The 17,418-nt window shown below is 34.8% G+C and overlaps 1 protein-coding gene across 3 annotated transcripts; it reads right to left on the reverse strand.

Annotated features, from left to right (window-relative positions):
- Window positions 1-2,466: 2,466 nt before the first annotated feature.
- LOC123559442 (uncharacterized) lies at window positions 2,467-16,552 on the reverse strand. Of its 3 annotated transcripts, none has more exons than XM_045351273.2 (9): window positions 16,255-16,552; window positions 14,695-14,892; window positions 12,997-13,118; window positions 11,833-11,980; window positions 11,434-11,571; window positions 8,176-8,373; window positions 5,850-5,963; window positions 4,037-4,124; window positions 2,467-3,327 (listed from the first exon to the last, which is right to left on the reverse strand). In XM_045351273.2, the coding sequence occupies exons 1-9, from the start codon at window positions 16,304-16,306 to the stop codon at window positions 2,643-2,645; spliced, it is 1,743 nt and encodes a 580-aa protein (XP_045207208.2). In that variant the 5' UTR covers window positions 16,307-16,552; the 3' UTR covers window positions 2,467-2,642. The 3 variants fall into 3 exon arrangements, with proteins under 3 accessions (XP_045207208.2, XP_045207207.2, XP_053408644.1); XM_045351272.2 differs by having other exon boundaries at window positions 2,468-3,327; window positions 8,176-8,376; window positions 16,255-16,549; XM_053552669.1 differs by lacking the exon at window positions 14,695-14,892 and having other exon boundaries at window positions 2,468-3,327; window positions 8,176-8,376; window positions 16,255-16,550.
- Between the last annotated feature and the right edge of the window lie 866 nt (window positions 16,553-17,418).

A 17,418-nucleotide genomic window follows, 5' to 3' on the forward strand; every position in this document is an offset into this window, starting at 1 on the left:
GTTGTAACCGTCCATTGTCTTTTAACCTTGTTACTTCATATACACCCAGCGGAACTCGAAACTACTGTTTGTGTTTTGGTTCAACCTTGGTTTTTAGATATATTTAACCGCCCGTCCGTCTCGAAAAAGTCTTTAATATTCTTTTTAATTTTGTCTTTTGACAGTTCATGTGATACGCAGGCTCCATAACCTCAGATCCCCTTCCTAAATTCTAGTTTGTTTAATTTTGCTCATTGTTTTCTCGTTTGAAGCAAACCCATTTATTTATCTGCGGATGTCTCTAAATTGCTTTTTGTACTTTTAGCATGTGTAAATGTTGAGTTCTGCTCAACCCGGGGCTAGAGGGCGTGGACGGTAGCATGCATTTCCACTACCGTCCATGAACAGGCTCAATCAAACCGAGCCTGCAACATTTGCGTTTTTGTCGTGTTGAGCGACCTGTGAAGTTTCCACTTTTCTCTGTTTTATCCCGTGTAACTCAATGTAACTCTAATAGCTTAGAACAGCCTTTGTTTTTAACCGCCCATCCGTCATGAAACGTAGGTATATCGGCAAATACTAGAACATTTGTTCTAAAATTTCGTTTAACTGATCTTTAACATGCCATAGTCGATAAAAATCTGCTAATAACTGTAAATGTATCACAGTGTATAACAGAATTAATTCTTCCTGAAAGTATCTCTGGAAATATTAACAGAAGACAAATTTGAATTCCCTCTGTGTCTTAACAAACCTCAACAAGGTATAAAACATGCCGTGCGGTTGTCATTCTATCTGTATTTTTGTACAGAACAAAATTTCATCATTTTTAACGTTTGAGCAAATCATTGATTGCAGGTAAAAAGAGATAGCTATGTATATTAAAAAGAAAGATATGTTTATTTATAAATCAGATGTATACCGATTCAGTGATGATACACATACTAAACAAATCACATCTAAATCAAAACAAAGAAAAAAAACAGATAATAAAATACTAGGCAATAATTTTGAGTAGATTAAGGGTTGTAGTACAGGGCTGGACTATAGACAGTCTACCTGCCCAATCTGTCCAAAGGCTCTTTTATTGGCCTATTTCTCCCATACATTAATGGCATTACTGCCTCCATAAAATGCGAAAACACAGATTTCTCACACATGCAACAACTGATTATCTGAGAGTCAAATCATCACCAGACTGCAAAACGTTACAAAACGATCGACTTGCACTTATAGGAAGGAATCTGGTCAATGAAATTTAATAATTCTATATGCATAATAATATAGTACATGTATCTACATGTACTATAAACATATAATTAAAGATGCAAAACAACAACATAGTATAAGGAATAGGCAAAAAGTGTAAGAAAAAAACATCATATTCTGCCAGCATAAGCACATTTGCATTTATGTTTTTTATCTTCCTTGAATATAATTTACGGTCGCTATCTGTCAGTGTATGGCTAAATAAGTTAGCACTTTCTTTGTAATAATATAATAGTATAAATGCATAATTAAAGATACATAGTAATAACATATTATATAAACTACGCAATATTTTCATTGGGGTTCTTTCAAATGCAGCTCATTTGCCTTTACATTTCTACCACCTCCCATATATGTTTACAGACATATCACTCTCGTCCCGCAAGTACACAGAAGAGTTGTATTATCAATGGACGTAACTTACGATATTATAGGCATATAGTATGCCTCTCAATAATATAAAAGCAGACTCAGCATGTTCTGCCTGTCTTTTGCAATATGACTGGCATCATTTGCTAGGAGCAACTAATTCGTTTCAAACTTCGCAATGCCAATACACTCAACAAAATTCCTAATCGGTCAGTTTATATTGTATTTCTTTTTTGTTAATAACGCATGTATTTACAAGAAATTTCACATACCGACATTTGAATAGGTACTGCAGCTAATTATTGGTTTATTTTTGGCCGACTCACGGCCAACGTAACCTCATTTGGCGTTTTGACCAATGTAGCATATTTTGCACGTTCAGGGCATTTGCACTAATATGCACATGTTAATGAACACTTTTGGCATTGCTGACGAAAGTCCTTCTAGAAAAAACACATATTATCGTGAAATTGACTCAAGAGCAACGCGCCCGAGCTGTCGGAAGTTTACAACAAATTTCTAAATCGGTCACTTCAATGAATTGTACTGGAGTTAAATTTCGTCAAAAGAGCGCGGATGGTAGATAACCAACGATTGTAATCTTTTAATTCTTGTAATCGAAAATAAGGTTAAAAATGGAAAATAACCATCGAAGTAACAGCTACAAACAAAATCATATAAAATTCTTTTGAAATTGCAAAAATAATTACACCGTGTCCTAAATGTGTTCCGGCTAGCAACATTCCGACATGTCGATCGCGTTACTCTTGAATCAGTTTTACCATGAGTTGTGTTTTTTCTAGTAGGACTCTCTTCAGTAATGCTAAAAGTGTAAACGAATATGTGTATGTTGGTGCACATGACCTGTACGTGCAAAATATGCAATATTGGTCAAAACGCCCAATGCGGTTACGTTGGCCATAAGTCGGCCAAAATAAACCAATTATTAGCTGCATTACTTTGATTAACTTAATATATATTACGTTAAAGCGTTTTGTATTCCGTTCATGCCAACATTTGTAGGTTTACTCAACCCATTCATAAGGTTTAAGATAAGCTGTTTGGTCTGATTTTTCATCGCAGTGTGTTTCTTTTATCTTATCTCCTAGTGAGTGATATTCTAACTCCTTGGGCTGTCCAGCTATTTTATAGTTGTGTGTGTCCACCCTTTCTTCTTCTAATGACTGATAAAACGCGCTTGTTGCTTGGGCAGATGCTCCATAGCTGTGTTCTTCATCATGCCTTTCAACTAATGACTCATAAGCACTCATTTGTGCATTTGGTGCTCCATAGCTGTGTTCTTCATCATGTCTTTCACCTAATGACTCATAAGCACTCCTTTGTGTGTTTGGTGTTTCATAGTTGTGTTCCCCATCATGTCTTTCACCTAATGACTCATAAGCACTCCTTTGTGCATTTGGTGCTCCATAGCTGTGTTCTTCATCATGCCTTTCACCTAATGACTCATAAGCACTCCTTTGTGCATTTGGTGTTTCATAGTTGTGTTCCCCATCATGTCTTTCACCTATTGACTCATAAGCACTCCTTTGTGGATTTTGTATTGCGATTTCTTCTCTGGCTACTCCTGTGCCATTGTCTTGTATTGTTGTAGAAGCCCCATTTCCTGCTTCCTCAGAAATAGGTGTTATGTAATTGGTTTGTTCGGGTAAGGATCCAACTTCTTCCAAACGTTTTCCTTGATCCGTCCGCCTGTTTGTAAGAGAAATAGTTAAGAGTTAAAATGACAGTAATGATACACTTTTTTTGTTTTAGACTCAAACTTGCCATTAAAAATAACGTGTGAAACAAACTAAAAGAATGTCATTGTTTAATGTTATTTGATTTAAACCGTTTGTATAATAATATGCAATGCCCTTTTTAGAAGCACGATAGTTTTAATTCCTACGACAATGAAGTGTTTAACTGCGTAAGCCAGTGCTAGAGGGTGTGTTTCCATTACTGCTCATGAGCAGACTCGATCAAACTGAGTCTGCATTTTCACTGTTTGCCTTGTTCTCAGTGCTTCCGAGGGTTCAACGCTTCAGATTCTATTTACTTTCTTGCAAGTGTTCAGACATTGTTTGCTAATTGATGCAATGTGAAAAAAATTCTTCACGTGCAAGCAATGAATTATTCTTTGACATGTGCCTACCGAGATAATATGATAACAAAATATATGTACTTACAGCACAACTTTGCAATTACACGTAAACGAAAGATAGTCTTTAAAATATTATTTAGAGAGCATATGATGTTATTATGGAGAGCGGTTGCCTGTATTATTTATTTCTTTTCACATGTTTATGATAGAATATGTGATTCAGTTATATACATACTTCATATTGCACAGTTATCAGAATATTTCTACAAGAACGCTAACATATCTTTACATTTTTACAGCTACAGTATAAAGACATACCGCTTTTTCATCAGCAACACTGCGACAATAATGGCCGCAACAACTACACTGATAACTACTGTTGTGGTGATGACTGTGACACTGACACCTGAAAAAAGAAACAAAGCAAATTATGCAGCTAAGTGTCTTTGTTTTTACAACTATCACTAGTATATAAAAAAGCAAACTTTTTACTTCAGTCTTTGTTGTGGGGTAACCTCTACCCATCCACAGCTATATTAGTGTCTCTATAGAGCCGCTAGTATGCTATAAAATTTTTGTCTTCAAGATTAGAATAAGATAAAAACATACGTTTAATTCTACGTGAGGACTTTCATTAATAAAAATAAATTGAATAAAGTGATCAAATTTAAACATGATTAATTACTTGACACATGTTTTCAACGAAAATAAAACGTGCATCATACTGTATATGACCCTGATGTTTCCATCTTACATCCAATACTTTACATATAAAGGAAAGAGATCCAAATCTAGAATTAAATATTGACACAGAAAAATATCAGTTTTCTGTACAAACTGTGTGATAATGTGGTTGTATTATGACATAAATGATATGATTTCAACTTTTTCATTTTATTCATTTATTTTTTGTCGGTGGGGTGGAGGAGAGGTGAGGCTAACATCGAATCGACACAAATGGCGACTTTCTAGCTTTGATGGTGGAGGAATACACCAGGTGCCCCTCCGTGTATTATTTCACCTAGGTGGAACCACCGACCTTCTATATTCCTATATTAAGTAAATGGACGTGTTCGTTCAATAAATTGTAATACAAAGGCCGAACGTTCAAAGGTTGTTATAGTGTGTCAATGGAAAAATGATCAAGTTAGTTGCAGTACAATTGCAGAGGGTTCAAATGTTGTAAATGTGTGTCGATGGACGTGTTGATGCAACAAATTGTAATAAAACAGCTGCAGGATTAAAGGACGTGTCGTTAATCGTAATACAGGGTCACGGGCTCAAGGATTGTTCTAGTATAGACTTAAGCGTGTTGATAAAATTCATTGTAGTACACGGACCATTGGGCTCAACAATTGTTACATTCAGTCACTGGAAATATGGGTACAATTAGTTGTTATTCAAATAGAGCGCGGGCTATAAGATTGATATAATGTGACACTGGACTTATTGATTCAATTAGTTATAATAAAGGGGTCGCGGATTCAAAATTGTGATAGTGTGTAAAAGAACGTATCGCTACTCTAAATTGTAATACAAGTGCAGCGGGTCCAAAAATTGTTATTGTGCCTCACGGGACATATTCAAACAGTTGCATGTAACACAAATACAGCGGGCTAACAGAGTTTTATAGTGTGTCAATGGACGTTTTGATACATTTAATTGTGAAACAGGGTCCTCGGAATCAAAGATTATTGTAGTATGTTAAAGGACGTAGTGCTACAGTATTGTAAACGTTTTAAAATGAAACCTCGTTAATGTCTGCTTACATATAAAGATTTAGCGATCTCAGTATTCTATGAACGCAACAAGAGTTTCATTATTTAACAAATCATATTCTTAACTCAAAGTGTATGTTCCTATCATAAAATAAAGGATAGCCTCAATCCTCAGAGAGGCATCAGCATGTATCTGCCAACTTGATCTACATGCAATTTACGATATATATCTTCTAAACCTATTAGAACTTTGATTGATTTTTTATTTCAAGAGGTGAAAGCAAAAGAGGTCAGTCTAGCCCTGTATTTATATTCACGCCTTTTTTTGCTTTCTGTCCACGATTATTGACAAGTATCTCCTTCGTATGTCTACATGTGTTTTGAAAATATATCACTTTGTACAAATAAAATACCTTCCATGCAAAGAACTCTTTTCATCGAATCGGCCTCTGCAAATCTTAATTTCACACTGGTTTCCGATTCCTTTTTGATATAGCCCAATTTCTTGCGATCGTTTCTCAGTTTCACTAAAATTTGAATTTGATATATCTATAAATGTTAAATAACATCAGATATATGACGAACATAAAAGTATTTCTCACCACATACCTAACATATTGTTTATTTATTTTGATGGGTTTAACGTCGCACCGACACAATTTTAGGTCATATGGCGACTTTCCAGCTTTAATGGTGGAGGAAGACCCCAGGTGCCCCTCCGTGCACTATTTCATCACGAGCGGGCACCTGGGTAGAACCACCGACCTTCCGTAAGCCAGCTGGATGGCTTCCTCACGTGAAGAATTCTACGCCCCAAATGAGGTTTCGAACCCACATCGATGAGGGGCAAATAGTTTCAAGTCAACGACTCTAACCACTCGGCCACGGAGGCCCCACCTAACATATTGTTCCATTAATATATTCTGTTTATAATAATAATGATAATGATAACTTTTTGTAACGAGGATAACATATTTAATTAAGGCCGGTTATCAGGGGTGGTATATCTGCCTTCATAATATACAGACCGTCTAAGGCTAAAAAAGGCTAATCTTTTGAGCTTATAGTACATGACGCCTTGCAGCAGGCATATTCACTTCAGTTACTAAACGAGTGGCCCATCACACTTGTATACTAACTTATCAATTATATTATGAATAACATATCACCACACAGTATTAGAAACTTGATTACTTTTCAGAAGTTTTCTAATCTTTCAATTCTTTCGGTAAGAAATGATCTCATCAAAATTTGATGATCAAAACTGGAATTATATGATTGGTCATTCTCGGTTGGTGGTTCCGGACTATTGAATGTACTCCTTACCTCCTGACGGTTCAAGTCCATATAAAAAGCTGAAGATGTGCCTTTTATTGTAAACTGTTAGGTCAGTCTCGCGTTATATTTCATGAGAAATTTAATATTTATCTATTTGAATGATCTCTTGATATTTTTCTCTTAGTATTCTGACCCATACCACACTGGGGATCACAATAATCTGTTCCATCTTTACTTAAGTCGGTCTCACGGCCATTTTAACCTTACTCAATTAACTATACAATTGTGCATCCCCGCATTCTCTTCTAAGGTATTGGACCCGTAACAGAGTACCTCCTTTTTGAAGAGTATTCAATTCCTATCATAAACCTACTTTGACTGCAATTTTCAGGGGGCGTAGGTTCAAGCCCCACTGGGACCAACATTTTTTCTCCATTTTTTTCCTTTTTTCTAGTAAGTTTTTACATTTTTCAATAGAAAAAGTGGAAACTCCACAGGTCGCTCAACACAACAAAAACGAAAATGTTGCAGGCTCGGTTTGATTGAGCCTGTTCATGGACGGTAGTTAAAATGCATGCTACCGTCCACGCCCTCTAGCCCCGGGTTGAGCAGAACTCAACATTTACACATGCTAAAAGTACAAAAAACAATCACTAGAGACATCCGCAGATGTGTTCATACGGCGGTGCACATGGAACCTTCAATGCTACACTAGCGTGTAATTCCATGAAAAGCGGCGTATGGTACACAGTTAAAAGTAACATCTTCAAAAATACTGAGTTACTTGCAGTAAAAGTTCTCTATTTTGCCTTCATCTTTAGATTACATATTGTGGAAGAAATGCAGGTAGGTTTTACTTCTGCCCCAAGGTTATTTTTTGAATGAAGTGAGCAAAATTTGAAACAGACCTAAAGGATTCGACCATAATTTTTCAATGTTGGAGTTAGAATTCTATCTCATTAAATCTGTTTACTTTAGGCACCCTAGATAAAATGATATTTACAGTTTTATTTTGTGTTTTATAATTGTTTAACAATAGTTTGATGTTTCTTTTATCAAAATTAATGCTGTAATGAATTCTCTGCAAACGTTTTAAATAGTGGCCATCACATTGAAATTTGTCTCTACTTGAGCTTGGGGAAATACCATAAATTATACAAAATTTACAGAAAACGGCACGGTAAAAGTTGTTTAAAATTTGCAACATAGTGCAAAACATGGTCAACCTTAAGAATATACCAAGCAGATGCTATTTTTTAAACATTACTATTAGGGGTCCAATACCTTAAGTATATAACATTGCCTAATCATAACAATTTTGGAGAGAAAAAAAACGCGTTTCATAAAGGGGTTGCTGATAATGAAAAAGTCACTACAAAATGAAGCAATTATAAAAATTTGAATTCGTAGAGTAACTAAAAGAATTCATAATGAATTTTCCTGCAGAGTAAGTATCTTTACCTGGAATATATGCATTGTATTTGTAAACCACATTGGTTTTAAAAACTCCAGTCCAAAACCGTTCGTTATTGCTTTTGTCTATATTCTTTGAATTTGAATATGATGTTGAAACACCTCCAGTTTGAAAGCATGTATTTGCGGCATCTATCCATGTACAGTATATCGACCCATCTTTGCAGAGTACGTTGTCAACATGACCTTCTACAACAAAGTAGATACACTCAGTGAAGTTTTCTAAAGACCCATATAATACATCGTTCAGTAGCTCTGGGAAAACTGAATTTGAATAAACTGTTAGCAAACTTCCTATTTGAAAGCATGTCTATCTATCTACGAACAAAAGTAGTATCACAATACGTTTGCTGTGTGTACTTCCACATCAATGTCCTAAAACATTTAGAATATAATGTATCGTTCTGACGGTTGGTGAAAATAACTGTCAACTAAGATGCATTGAAATCGTGGTAAAATATCATTACTGCCATAGAATTTCAAAAAAGGAAAGGCTTTGATAATCATTAACATTATTCTGAAAAAATCCAGTTTATAGCACAGCATTTGATTATATCTTTTCGCTATTTATGTCACTTCCGGTTGCGTTTAATTTCAAATTGAAGGAACGCTTTACCACGTATGGGTAACGAGAGTTACGAGACACACGCATTTAAAAATACTTCAGCAGATAAGCAGCATTCAAAATATCTTTCGTATTTATTGGTGCCTCTTTGAGTTGAAAAGCAGTCATCAAGCCTTGCATAGTATTTACAGAATTTTCAGTTTATAGCAGTACAAGGAGGCATCCATTTTTAGTGTTAATGTCGTCATTTACAAACGGCTGATTTCTTCATTTAGCAAATAGCCTTAATATAGATTAGTTGAGATTAAAATGTAAATTTACATAATTTCTATCTTTATAGATGGGGAAAAGTGGATGAATTACTTAGAAATAATGAGGTCTTGTTCAAATAGAAATCTAGCAATTTAATAAGTGTGCCTATTTTATTTAATGTTGTCGTGTAAATGGAATGACTGACATATTGAAATGTTCATAACTTTCTAATTTTAAACAGATTTTGAAAATTATTTTACTCCCTTAAATGATTTTAGAAGTGCTATCTGACAGAATTACCATAATAAGAACGTTACCTTTTCCTTTGATATATATGCTGGCTATATATATATATATATATATATATATATATATATTATTTATTTTTTTTAATTAACGAGGGGCTGCTCTAAAGGCTGGATTATGTTTCAAGGAAAGCATATTACATCGTTCTACATGATTGCCTTGCTAAGTCGTGAGCTTTTTTACGCGCAAAAGCTAGGAATTGCTGGATTTATTTTTGTATACCAGGAATCTATTTATGGATCGCAGTCCCTTCAGAGGAAACTTACATAATAAAAAATTATTATCTTTTTATAAAAAGTTACTCGACTGGATTGCTCATTTTCACAATCAATTTTAGACAACCACCAGAACTGTAATGTGCTATAGATATTTAGATACTTCAATTTTCCTATGAATGCTCTTTAGCTGACTCGTATGTTCAAGCTTTGGACTAATGAGCTTTTTCTTTTTCCCAGGGAGTTCAAACCCTACTGGGATTATTACCTTTTTCAATCTTTTAAACATCATTCTAACGTTTTCTGGCAAACATTTTCAAAAATCATTTTTGACACACTGATAAGGATATTGAACAAATAACATAGATAAAAGATAAAAAAAGATATGGAAATATCTTATTTGAATCCGATTCTATGAAAAACAAAATTATCTACACGGTCTATAGTATTTGTGGTGACTTTTGTAAGTGCAATGTATGTCTTAATTGACGATATTTTTCCTTTCGATTTGCAGGCGCTAAATCGCTAAAGACCAATTTTATCTTCCGAGACATTTTCGTAAGAGGGACCAGACATGCTTGAACATGTGAACTGTTCGAGCTGTTTCAGTTTAAAGTTTACATTACATTAAATGATAAAAAGGTGATCAGTATATTTATACAGTTATTTTAAGAAGATACTTATGTCTTTGGTAATGTACTAACTATTTCATTAGAAGTCGTTTAGAGTTTCTTATCGGTATCCGGAGAGTATTTTATAAACACTTAATTATTTTCAACTTTTTAATGCTTTTGTAATCTTTCATAAACTCACAAATAAAATACCAAAGCCTGACATGTATTCAAAGTACTCTTCATAAAATCTTGCTTTCACGCCCCTAGGCAGGATAAAAATGATGTGTTTTGTGTTTCATTCATTGTACATCTTAGTCCTTTATCATTTAATTTGAAAATGTCATGTAGACTTCCCATTCCTGATAAACATTTATCCAAATAAAGGTCTTGATAATATCTGGGCAAAGTTTGAAACTCATTCGTTTCGAATGAACATCTACGTAAGTCCGAATTTAAGAACAACCTTGTGTATACAATGCATTTCATTCCATATTGTGAAATTCATTTGTGCAGGTCAATTTCGCATATGTGTCAAGTCACTAAAACAGTATTAAAGATCCTGCTCACACTACAAAGGCAATGTTTTACCCCAACGCTCATGAAACGCCGTCAGACTGTCTGTTTGCCTAGGGTCTACAACAAGAACACCAGTATCGTTATATCACCTCCCGTTCTATCAGTGCCACGTACAGTGCTTTGTTTGGTGCGAAGGTTCCTTTTGTATTCTTATTTTGTTTTCTAAGATTCTATAATAGTGGTAATCTTAAAAATGTTATTTTTATACAAAACATCTAGATAAAATTAACAGGTCCAACAAAAAGATTAAGAGTTTTTCTGATAGTCTTACATGTATACTATTATATTGTAACTATGAATATTTATTTTGTCCAAAAAAAAAGATAACAATCATGAAACATGTACATCTATTATTCATTGTCTGAATTTGCCTATTATTCCTATTATTCATTGTCTGAATTTGTCGATAACAAACTGAATATAGTTGGAATTTGCTGAATGAAAGTTACTCATATTTTGGGAATTTATGTTTCCGTATATTTATTTACTAAGTATTTAAATTTTTAGTATTAGTAATATTTCCAAAAATGAATGCATCAAATGTTCATTTGATTTTAACCTACGGCTATTGCGTGGCCTAAAAAGATTATATTGTTTTTAAATCTTGTTGATACTTAGGAATACATATCTACATATATATTTTAATTAGCATGCACTTGCCACTTGCATTTATTTTGAACTGGGTCGGTAAACTATAAAAGGTCGAACCTGTACTCACCATAGAAACACATGACTTCTCTATATCGCAAACATCCATCCCAGTAGAATTTCTGCGGAAAACTTGTGCGCGTCATTAGACAATGTTTTTCCTCTGCAGGCATTACCGTTGGGGTGAAGGGGATAGATGTAACAGCAACTATAGTATATTGAAAACAAGTCATGAATACCTGTTCGAGACTTAGCACTCTAAAATTCTAATAACAAAATCGAAATGAAATTGTGTAAAACGCTAAAAGAGTTGTCATGGATTGTCCGGAAGGAAAAATGCGTTTGTGTTAAGGGTGACTATTTTAAGATTTTGGTGAAAGCAATATGCTTAAATACAAATATTTTTACATACTATAAGGACATTTTCAAAAGTTTCTGAATTCCCCTTGTAGTTTAAAATTAAAGTTACCTTTTGGATTGATTTTGTATATTGATAAATACGTGTTCTTAATTGGTACCATATCATGACCACATGCAACGGAAGGATGGGTACAAATGTCTGTGCATCCTGGTTCATTAAACCTTCTTACGTTGCCTACATCATCTAGACAGTAACACTGAAACAACAGAAAAAAAGTCATCACAGATGCAAGTGAACTTCTTCTTGCAGAATTTTATAACATATTCATAGCCTCATATAAATACTGGGGACTGGATGGGGGGAAATGGGACGATAGGAGGGACAGGTTAACACAACTAAAATGAAATTTGACATAAAATGTCAATACAATGGTATGAAAAAAGCAACTTGAAAACAGGGTAGAAATATCGCCTTTGAATGGTCGGTAAAACTTGTAAAAGAAACAGGACGTTTTAATGTGTTTGGGTCATAAAAAACTCACATTTCTGCTAATAGAAACCTTCCGCTTGGCAGCAAGTCAATCAGTGTGTATGCTTAATAAGGGTCCACCCGGTCATAATAGCCACAGTATAGCATTACGGTATGCAAGAGTACGAACCCCAACATGTCACCAGGCATGCCGTTAAAGAGAATTTTTGAAGCCAAAGTGGTGAAGAGGATTTACCACTACGCAATTTCCGAAGGGTTTCACCCAAAAAAATCCAAATAATCTTGAATCCCAAAGTGAGTCACTGTCATGGTTAATGAGACCATAAACGACAGAGACCCGACAAGAGACGTGCATTTGTGACAATAAATACTTGAGTCAAGCAAGGTTGCAAAAACAAAGGCGGTTGGAGCCATAAGCCGCTTGTTGCTGCTGTTGCTGGTCCCTAGTCATTGGATTGGTGCCCCTACCCTCCCGCACACAACGTTGAGCGTAGGGATTAGGAGGCTCGGGGTCTTCTCTGTATGACGTCTATCTGCAGACCGTCACCAAGAAGGTAGCCTCTTTCGCAAACAGTCCATATTCAGGGCCACTTCCGCCGGTTTCAGTCAGGGCACTGACAGAAAAAGGCCAATTTAATTATGACCTAGTTCCGTCAATGCCCGGTGCCTTCTCGAACTAACATATTAGATAAAGAAAGTTTCTAAAAATGAGAACGTTCGAAACGAAAGCTCTGAGTAATTATTTATATGTGTGCGTTTTCTTAACAAATTTGAAAAATATACCCGAGTTCTGGTCACGCCGATAATGGTACTTTCATCGCAACCCGGAAAGCAATGACCTGGATCTCCTTTTATTGAGACGAATTTTGGGTCAGTGTGAAAGAGTTGTCGATGTTGGGCACATCCTACAAATGAAACTAACTCAAATTATATAAGAGTTAACAAATATCATAAGAGCCTTCAAAATGCGTAATGATGTATATTTGGTTCGTTGTATATCATACAGTGAAAACTATTCATGTCTTGTGCAAAATAAATGGTCGTCGATATCTGCCGTAGGAAATGTCAGCAAGGTGAATCTGTAGAGAAAAACGAAGAGGCTGTATTAGGTGAAGCAGAATTAAAGAGTACCACCAGGTTGTTGTGTACTTACCTAGTTAACAAATTTGACAGGCAAAATATTTGTTTTTAGAGATAATTGAAACAAACAACGACAATATTAGCAAATTTTCAATACTTTCTTTAAACAGAACTCGCCGTACGTCATATTTAAAGTTTCCGTAAATTATGTGACCCTACATTAAATGCAGCATTTCTACAAACTTTCCCAGTTTGATATAAAATGATTTCGATAAAATGAATGAATGTTATTAAAGTACATGGTTTCTCGTTAGTTCGTGTCTTTAGAAAAACCCTTGTGTTTGAAATCATTTGATCTCCACCTAGGATTCATGTGGAGAAGTTGGCAATTACCTGTGGAAGAATACAACAATTAAGAGTCTCCTGGGGTCGAATCCTACATTTAGATATGTATTTTTTTTTTCTTAAATTAACTTAATAGATTCAACCGGGTCGACATTTTTAACAATAACATATTTTTCAGATTGCTTACAGTTAAGGAATTGTGTCTGTTTAGACCTGACTAATGTATATTAAATGCATAATGGCGGATACAAATAGTTCTCAGTTTATTTGCTCTGTAGAGCTATTTTCCTTATTTTCTTTGCAATCTTTTTGCTAAAATCACATGACAGATCTATGCTTGGCATGTAGGTAGCATTTTCATAATGAAATAACAACATGACAAAATTTTTCATGGAAACTTAGATCATACACCACCAGTGTAATTTGGGGTCTCATATTTTAGCTGATTTTGCAATTTGTGTGTTTGACTGAAAATATTGTTCTTGCATCAAACATGACCCCCACTTTTCTTTTGATTTTTATTTAGCATTGACAATACTCTTCAAGAAAATGTAGATAACAGACATTTAAAATGGGTCCTGATGTGTGCTGCGGCCATTGGAAATAGGTCAATTTTATATAGAATAAAACACTCTTACGCTAAGATGACGTCACGTTAACGTGCGGTGACGTCAAAGGTTTTATTGCGACCAAGAAAGAGCGCTTCTATATTTTATCTAATGTTTTAGATTAAGGGCGTATTAGTATCGAAATAATTTATAGCACAACCGTGTTTTAACACTATTTATACACTCGGGTGGTAATACGTCGTACAAATAATTTCACTCGGGGTGCGCCCTCGTGAAATTTTTTCGCCCGACGTATAACCGTCCATCGTGCATAGTGTTAAAGCACTCTTTTGCAATAACTTATTTCTTAAATAAACGTAAAAATGAAAACATGATAAAATAAATGTGTCTTCGACTTTCAGTTCAAACGTAAGAAATTGCTTTACGCTTACCAGTCGCAACATATTGTGTAACGTCATAAAGAGAAAGTTTATTATCTCGTACCTACCAATATATTCAAATACTCTCTCTACCTGATAATATCCCACCCATACATCTTCATTATCAGGTAATTCTATATCCAGATTATTAACATTGTATACAGCTGGAGGAAGTCCAGAAGTAACGTCAACCTTTGGTGTCGCTGGCACACATTTCTCCTCGCTACTTGACCACAATGACGTTTCCGACGATAGATAGGAAATGCCTTTGCAAAAATATATATATATATATCAATTCTATTACATCATCAATTTATTAAAAATAATGAAAACATTGCTTGGAAGCAAAATATTCTATTACATCATCAATTTATTAAAAATAATGAAAACATTGCTTGGAAGCAGAGAACACGATCAAGCAAAATAATGTCAGAGTCGGTTTGACTAAATCTTAGCTCTCGAGACTTTAATGAACATTAAACACCCAGGCTAAGAGAAAATCCATTTTACAGTAGCATTATATATACTCTATGTTCCACATTGAACCGGAAATAATGAGAAAATTGAGTCCATGCATGGGTAGTGGCTTTGTACGGCCGCGATACTGTGCCTTATAGACTGCCTTTTCGTAGGTTGGTCAAGTTATAACATTATCTTTCAGAAATATTTAAAACAATCGGACACATTTGTAGCAGACAAGGTTTAATTCATAGTGTTGAAACTACGCCTCTAGCATCTGCTTAAGTCAGTAGGTCGGACACAAACCCTGCACAGACCCCTTGATCTAATGGACCAGAAACAACAACAACGCTGAGCAAAAATACGGGGAGACTTTCATTACCGTCCTAATGCACTTAAAAGACTGCTACTGTAATGGTCAAACAAGACACACTAAGGTATGTTTAAGTGGAAATTGCTATTTCAAAGGACTACGGTGTTCAATTTGGACTATCGATATTCTTTTGTTTCTGGATCACATATCTCGAAAGATAAAATCACGAAACTACGATGGTGAAAATCGAAATCATGAAAACGCGATCTCGTTTCGCGATTTCACCACAGTGGTTTCATCATTTCATCATTCGCCAATAAAAGTCGAAAGTCGAGCGTCAAAAGTTCGATGATTAAAGTCGAAAGTCTAAACTAGGATGATGAAAGTCGAAAGTTCGATGGTGAAAGTCAGAACCACGGTGATGAAAACACAAAACCACAATGGTAAAAATGCAATATGATATCGCGTTTTCATCATCATGGTTTCTTGATTTTGACTTTCACCATCGTAGTTTCGTGTGTTCACCATCGTGATTTCCACTTTCACCATCTAAGTTTCGATTTCATCATCATAGTTTCGAAATTTCCATTTCGAGGTTTGGAGTTCAAAAATTCTCGAAGGTCCAAACGGAACAACGTAAAGGATAGCGAGTTCCACCAACAAAATCTTTAACGTATTTATATTCATATATTACCTGTATTTGTCGAATCCATTTTCTTACTATTATAGTTCAAATTTCAATATTCGTTTTTATTATCCATAATTCATTTTTCAGTTACAATACAATAAAACAAACTGTAATGCTGGTATTTAGTAAATTAATAAATAAAAAGTTGTCTAAAATTATATGACTTACTTTCACATGACACCGTTGACAATATGCTCAGTAGTAATATGATATCAGCCATGGCGAGTGATAAACATATTTCCTTGGGTTGTAATTCACAATGCAATTATGATTTAGAATTATCACGTACTTAACAATTTGTTACATTTTTAGTGTAACAAATGTGCACACATAACCGTAACTGGACAGACAGGGGCAGCGTTCGCGACCACAATAGTGTATATGTGTATGTGTATATTTGTATAAATATTAATACTTAAGTGTTTCGATTACATATGTCCGTTTAAATTTGTATCCATTCGCCGTTTGTCCATGTAAAACCTTCAAACGTATGTATTTCACGAAGTCGCGTCATTTCCCGAATGATGTATATCATTTACATTGATAATCATACTAGTCTTTCTAAAAGGAAATCGATACTTTTCATGCATTTTATCAACTGTTATCTTAATATTGTTTCAAACGATTATTCAGTTAAGAAAAAATATATCACATTTAGTAATAATTTGCCGCTGAATAAATCATTGTTTGGAGCTCAGATGCGAAGGACTTATATCACGTGGGCGCAGCCCGAGTGATATAATGATACGCATCTGAACGACAAACAATGATTTTATTCAAGAACAAATCACTAAATGAGATATATTATTTAGATTTAAACACGTTACCAAGGTCTTTAAAGTACATACTTGACGGCATTCATTTAGTATTTGCCCTTTTCCAATCGGTTTTATTTTCCAACGCACCGCTATGACATTTGACGCTTTGACGTAATGATTGTATCATTTTGCCAGAAAGAATCACAAGCGCCGAGTGTGATTCAGTCCGTTTTCTGAGGGTAAAGATCAAAACTAAATTGACACGACCATTTCTTACTGGATATTCTAAATAAAAATTAAGTGTCTTTTTATATTGTTCTATCTAGATTTCCCGTGCATTACGTTTAAACCTGTCACGCTCCGGGAAGGTTCTGGAACTGGAGAGTCTTTTGTATCTCGAAATATTCTCCCTCTGAAAGTACATGTTAATGGCGTTAATTGACTGCAAAATACACTTATTCTTGAAATCTCGTACGATGAAATGAAGTATTTTGAAATTGTGAAACGATATTGACGCTTCAGAATTAGAGGGCGTAATTGGAAAATCATAGTTTTCGCCAAAATGAAAACTGCT

The sequence above is a fragment of the Mercenaria mercenaria genome, chromosome 10 (genome assembly GCF_021730395.1).
Source record: "Mercenaria mercenaria strain notata chromosome 10, MADL_Memer_1, whole genome shotgun sequence".
NCBI classification, from domain to species: domain Eukaryota; kingdom Metazoa; phylum Mollusca; class Bivalvia; order Venerida; family Veneridae; genus Mercenaria; species Mercenaria mercenaria.

Bases quoted from the DNA above. Each gene is read 5' to 3' on its own strand.
- LOC123559442 (XM_045351272.2), bottom strand. From the start codon at position 16,306: ATGGCTGATATCATATTACTACTGAGCATATTGTCAACGGTGTCATGT. The intron at 11,572-11,832 runs GTAACTTTAATT...AATATACTATAG, and splicing joins ATACAAAATCAATCCAAAAG to TTGCTGTTACATCTATCCCC. The intron at 8,377-11,433 runs GTGAGTACAGGT...ACTTTGTTGTAG, and splicing joins AGAAGTCATGTGTTTCTATG to AAGGTCATGTTGACAACGTA.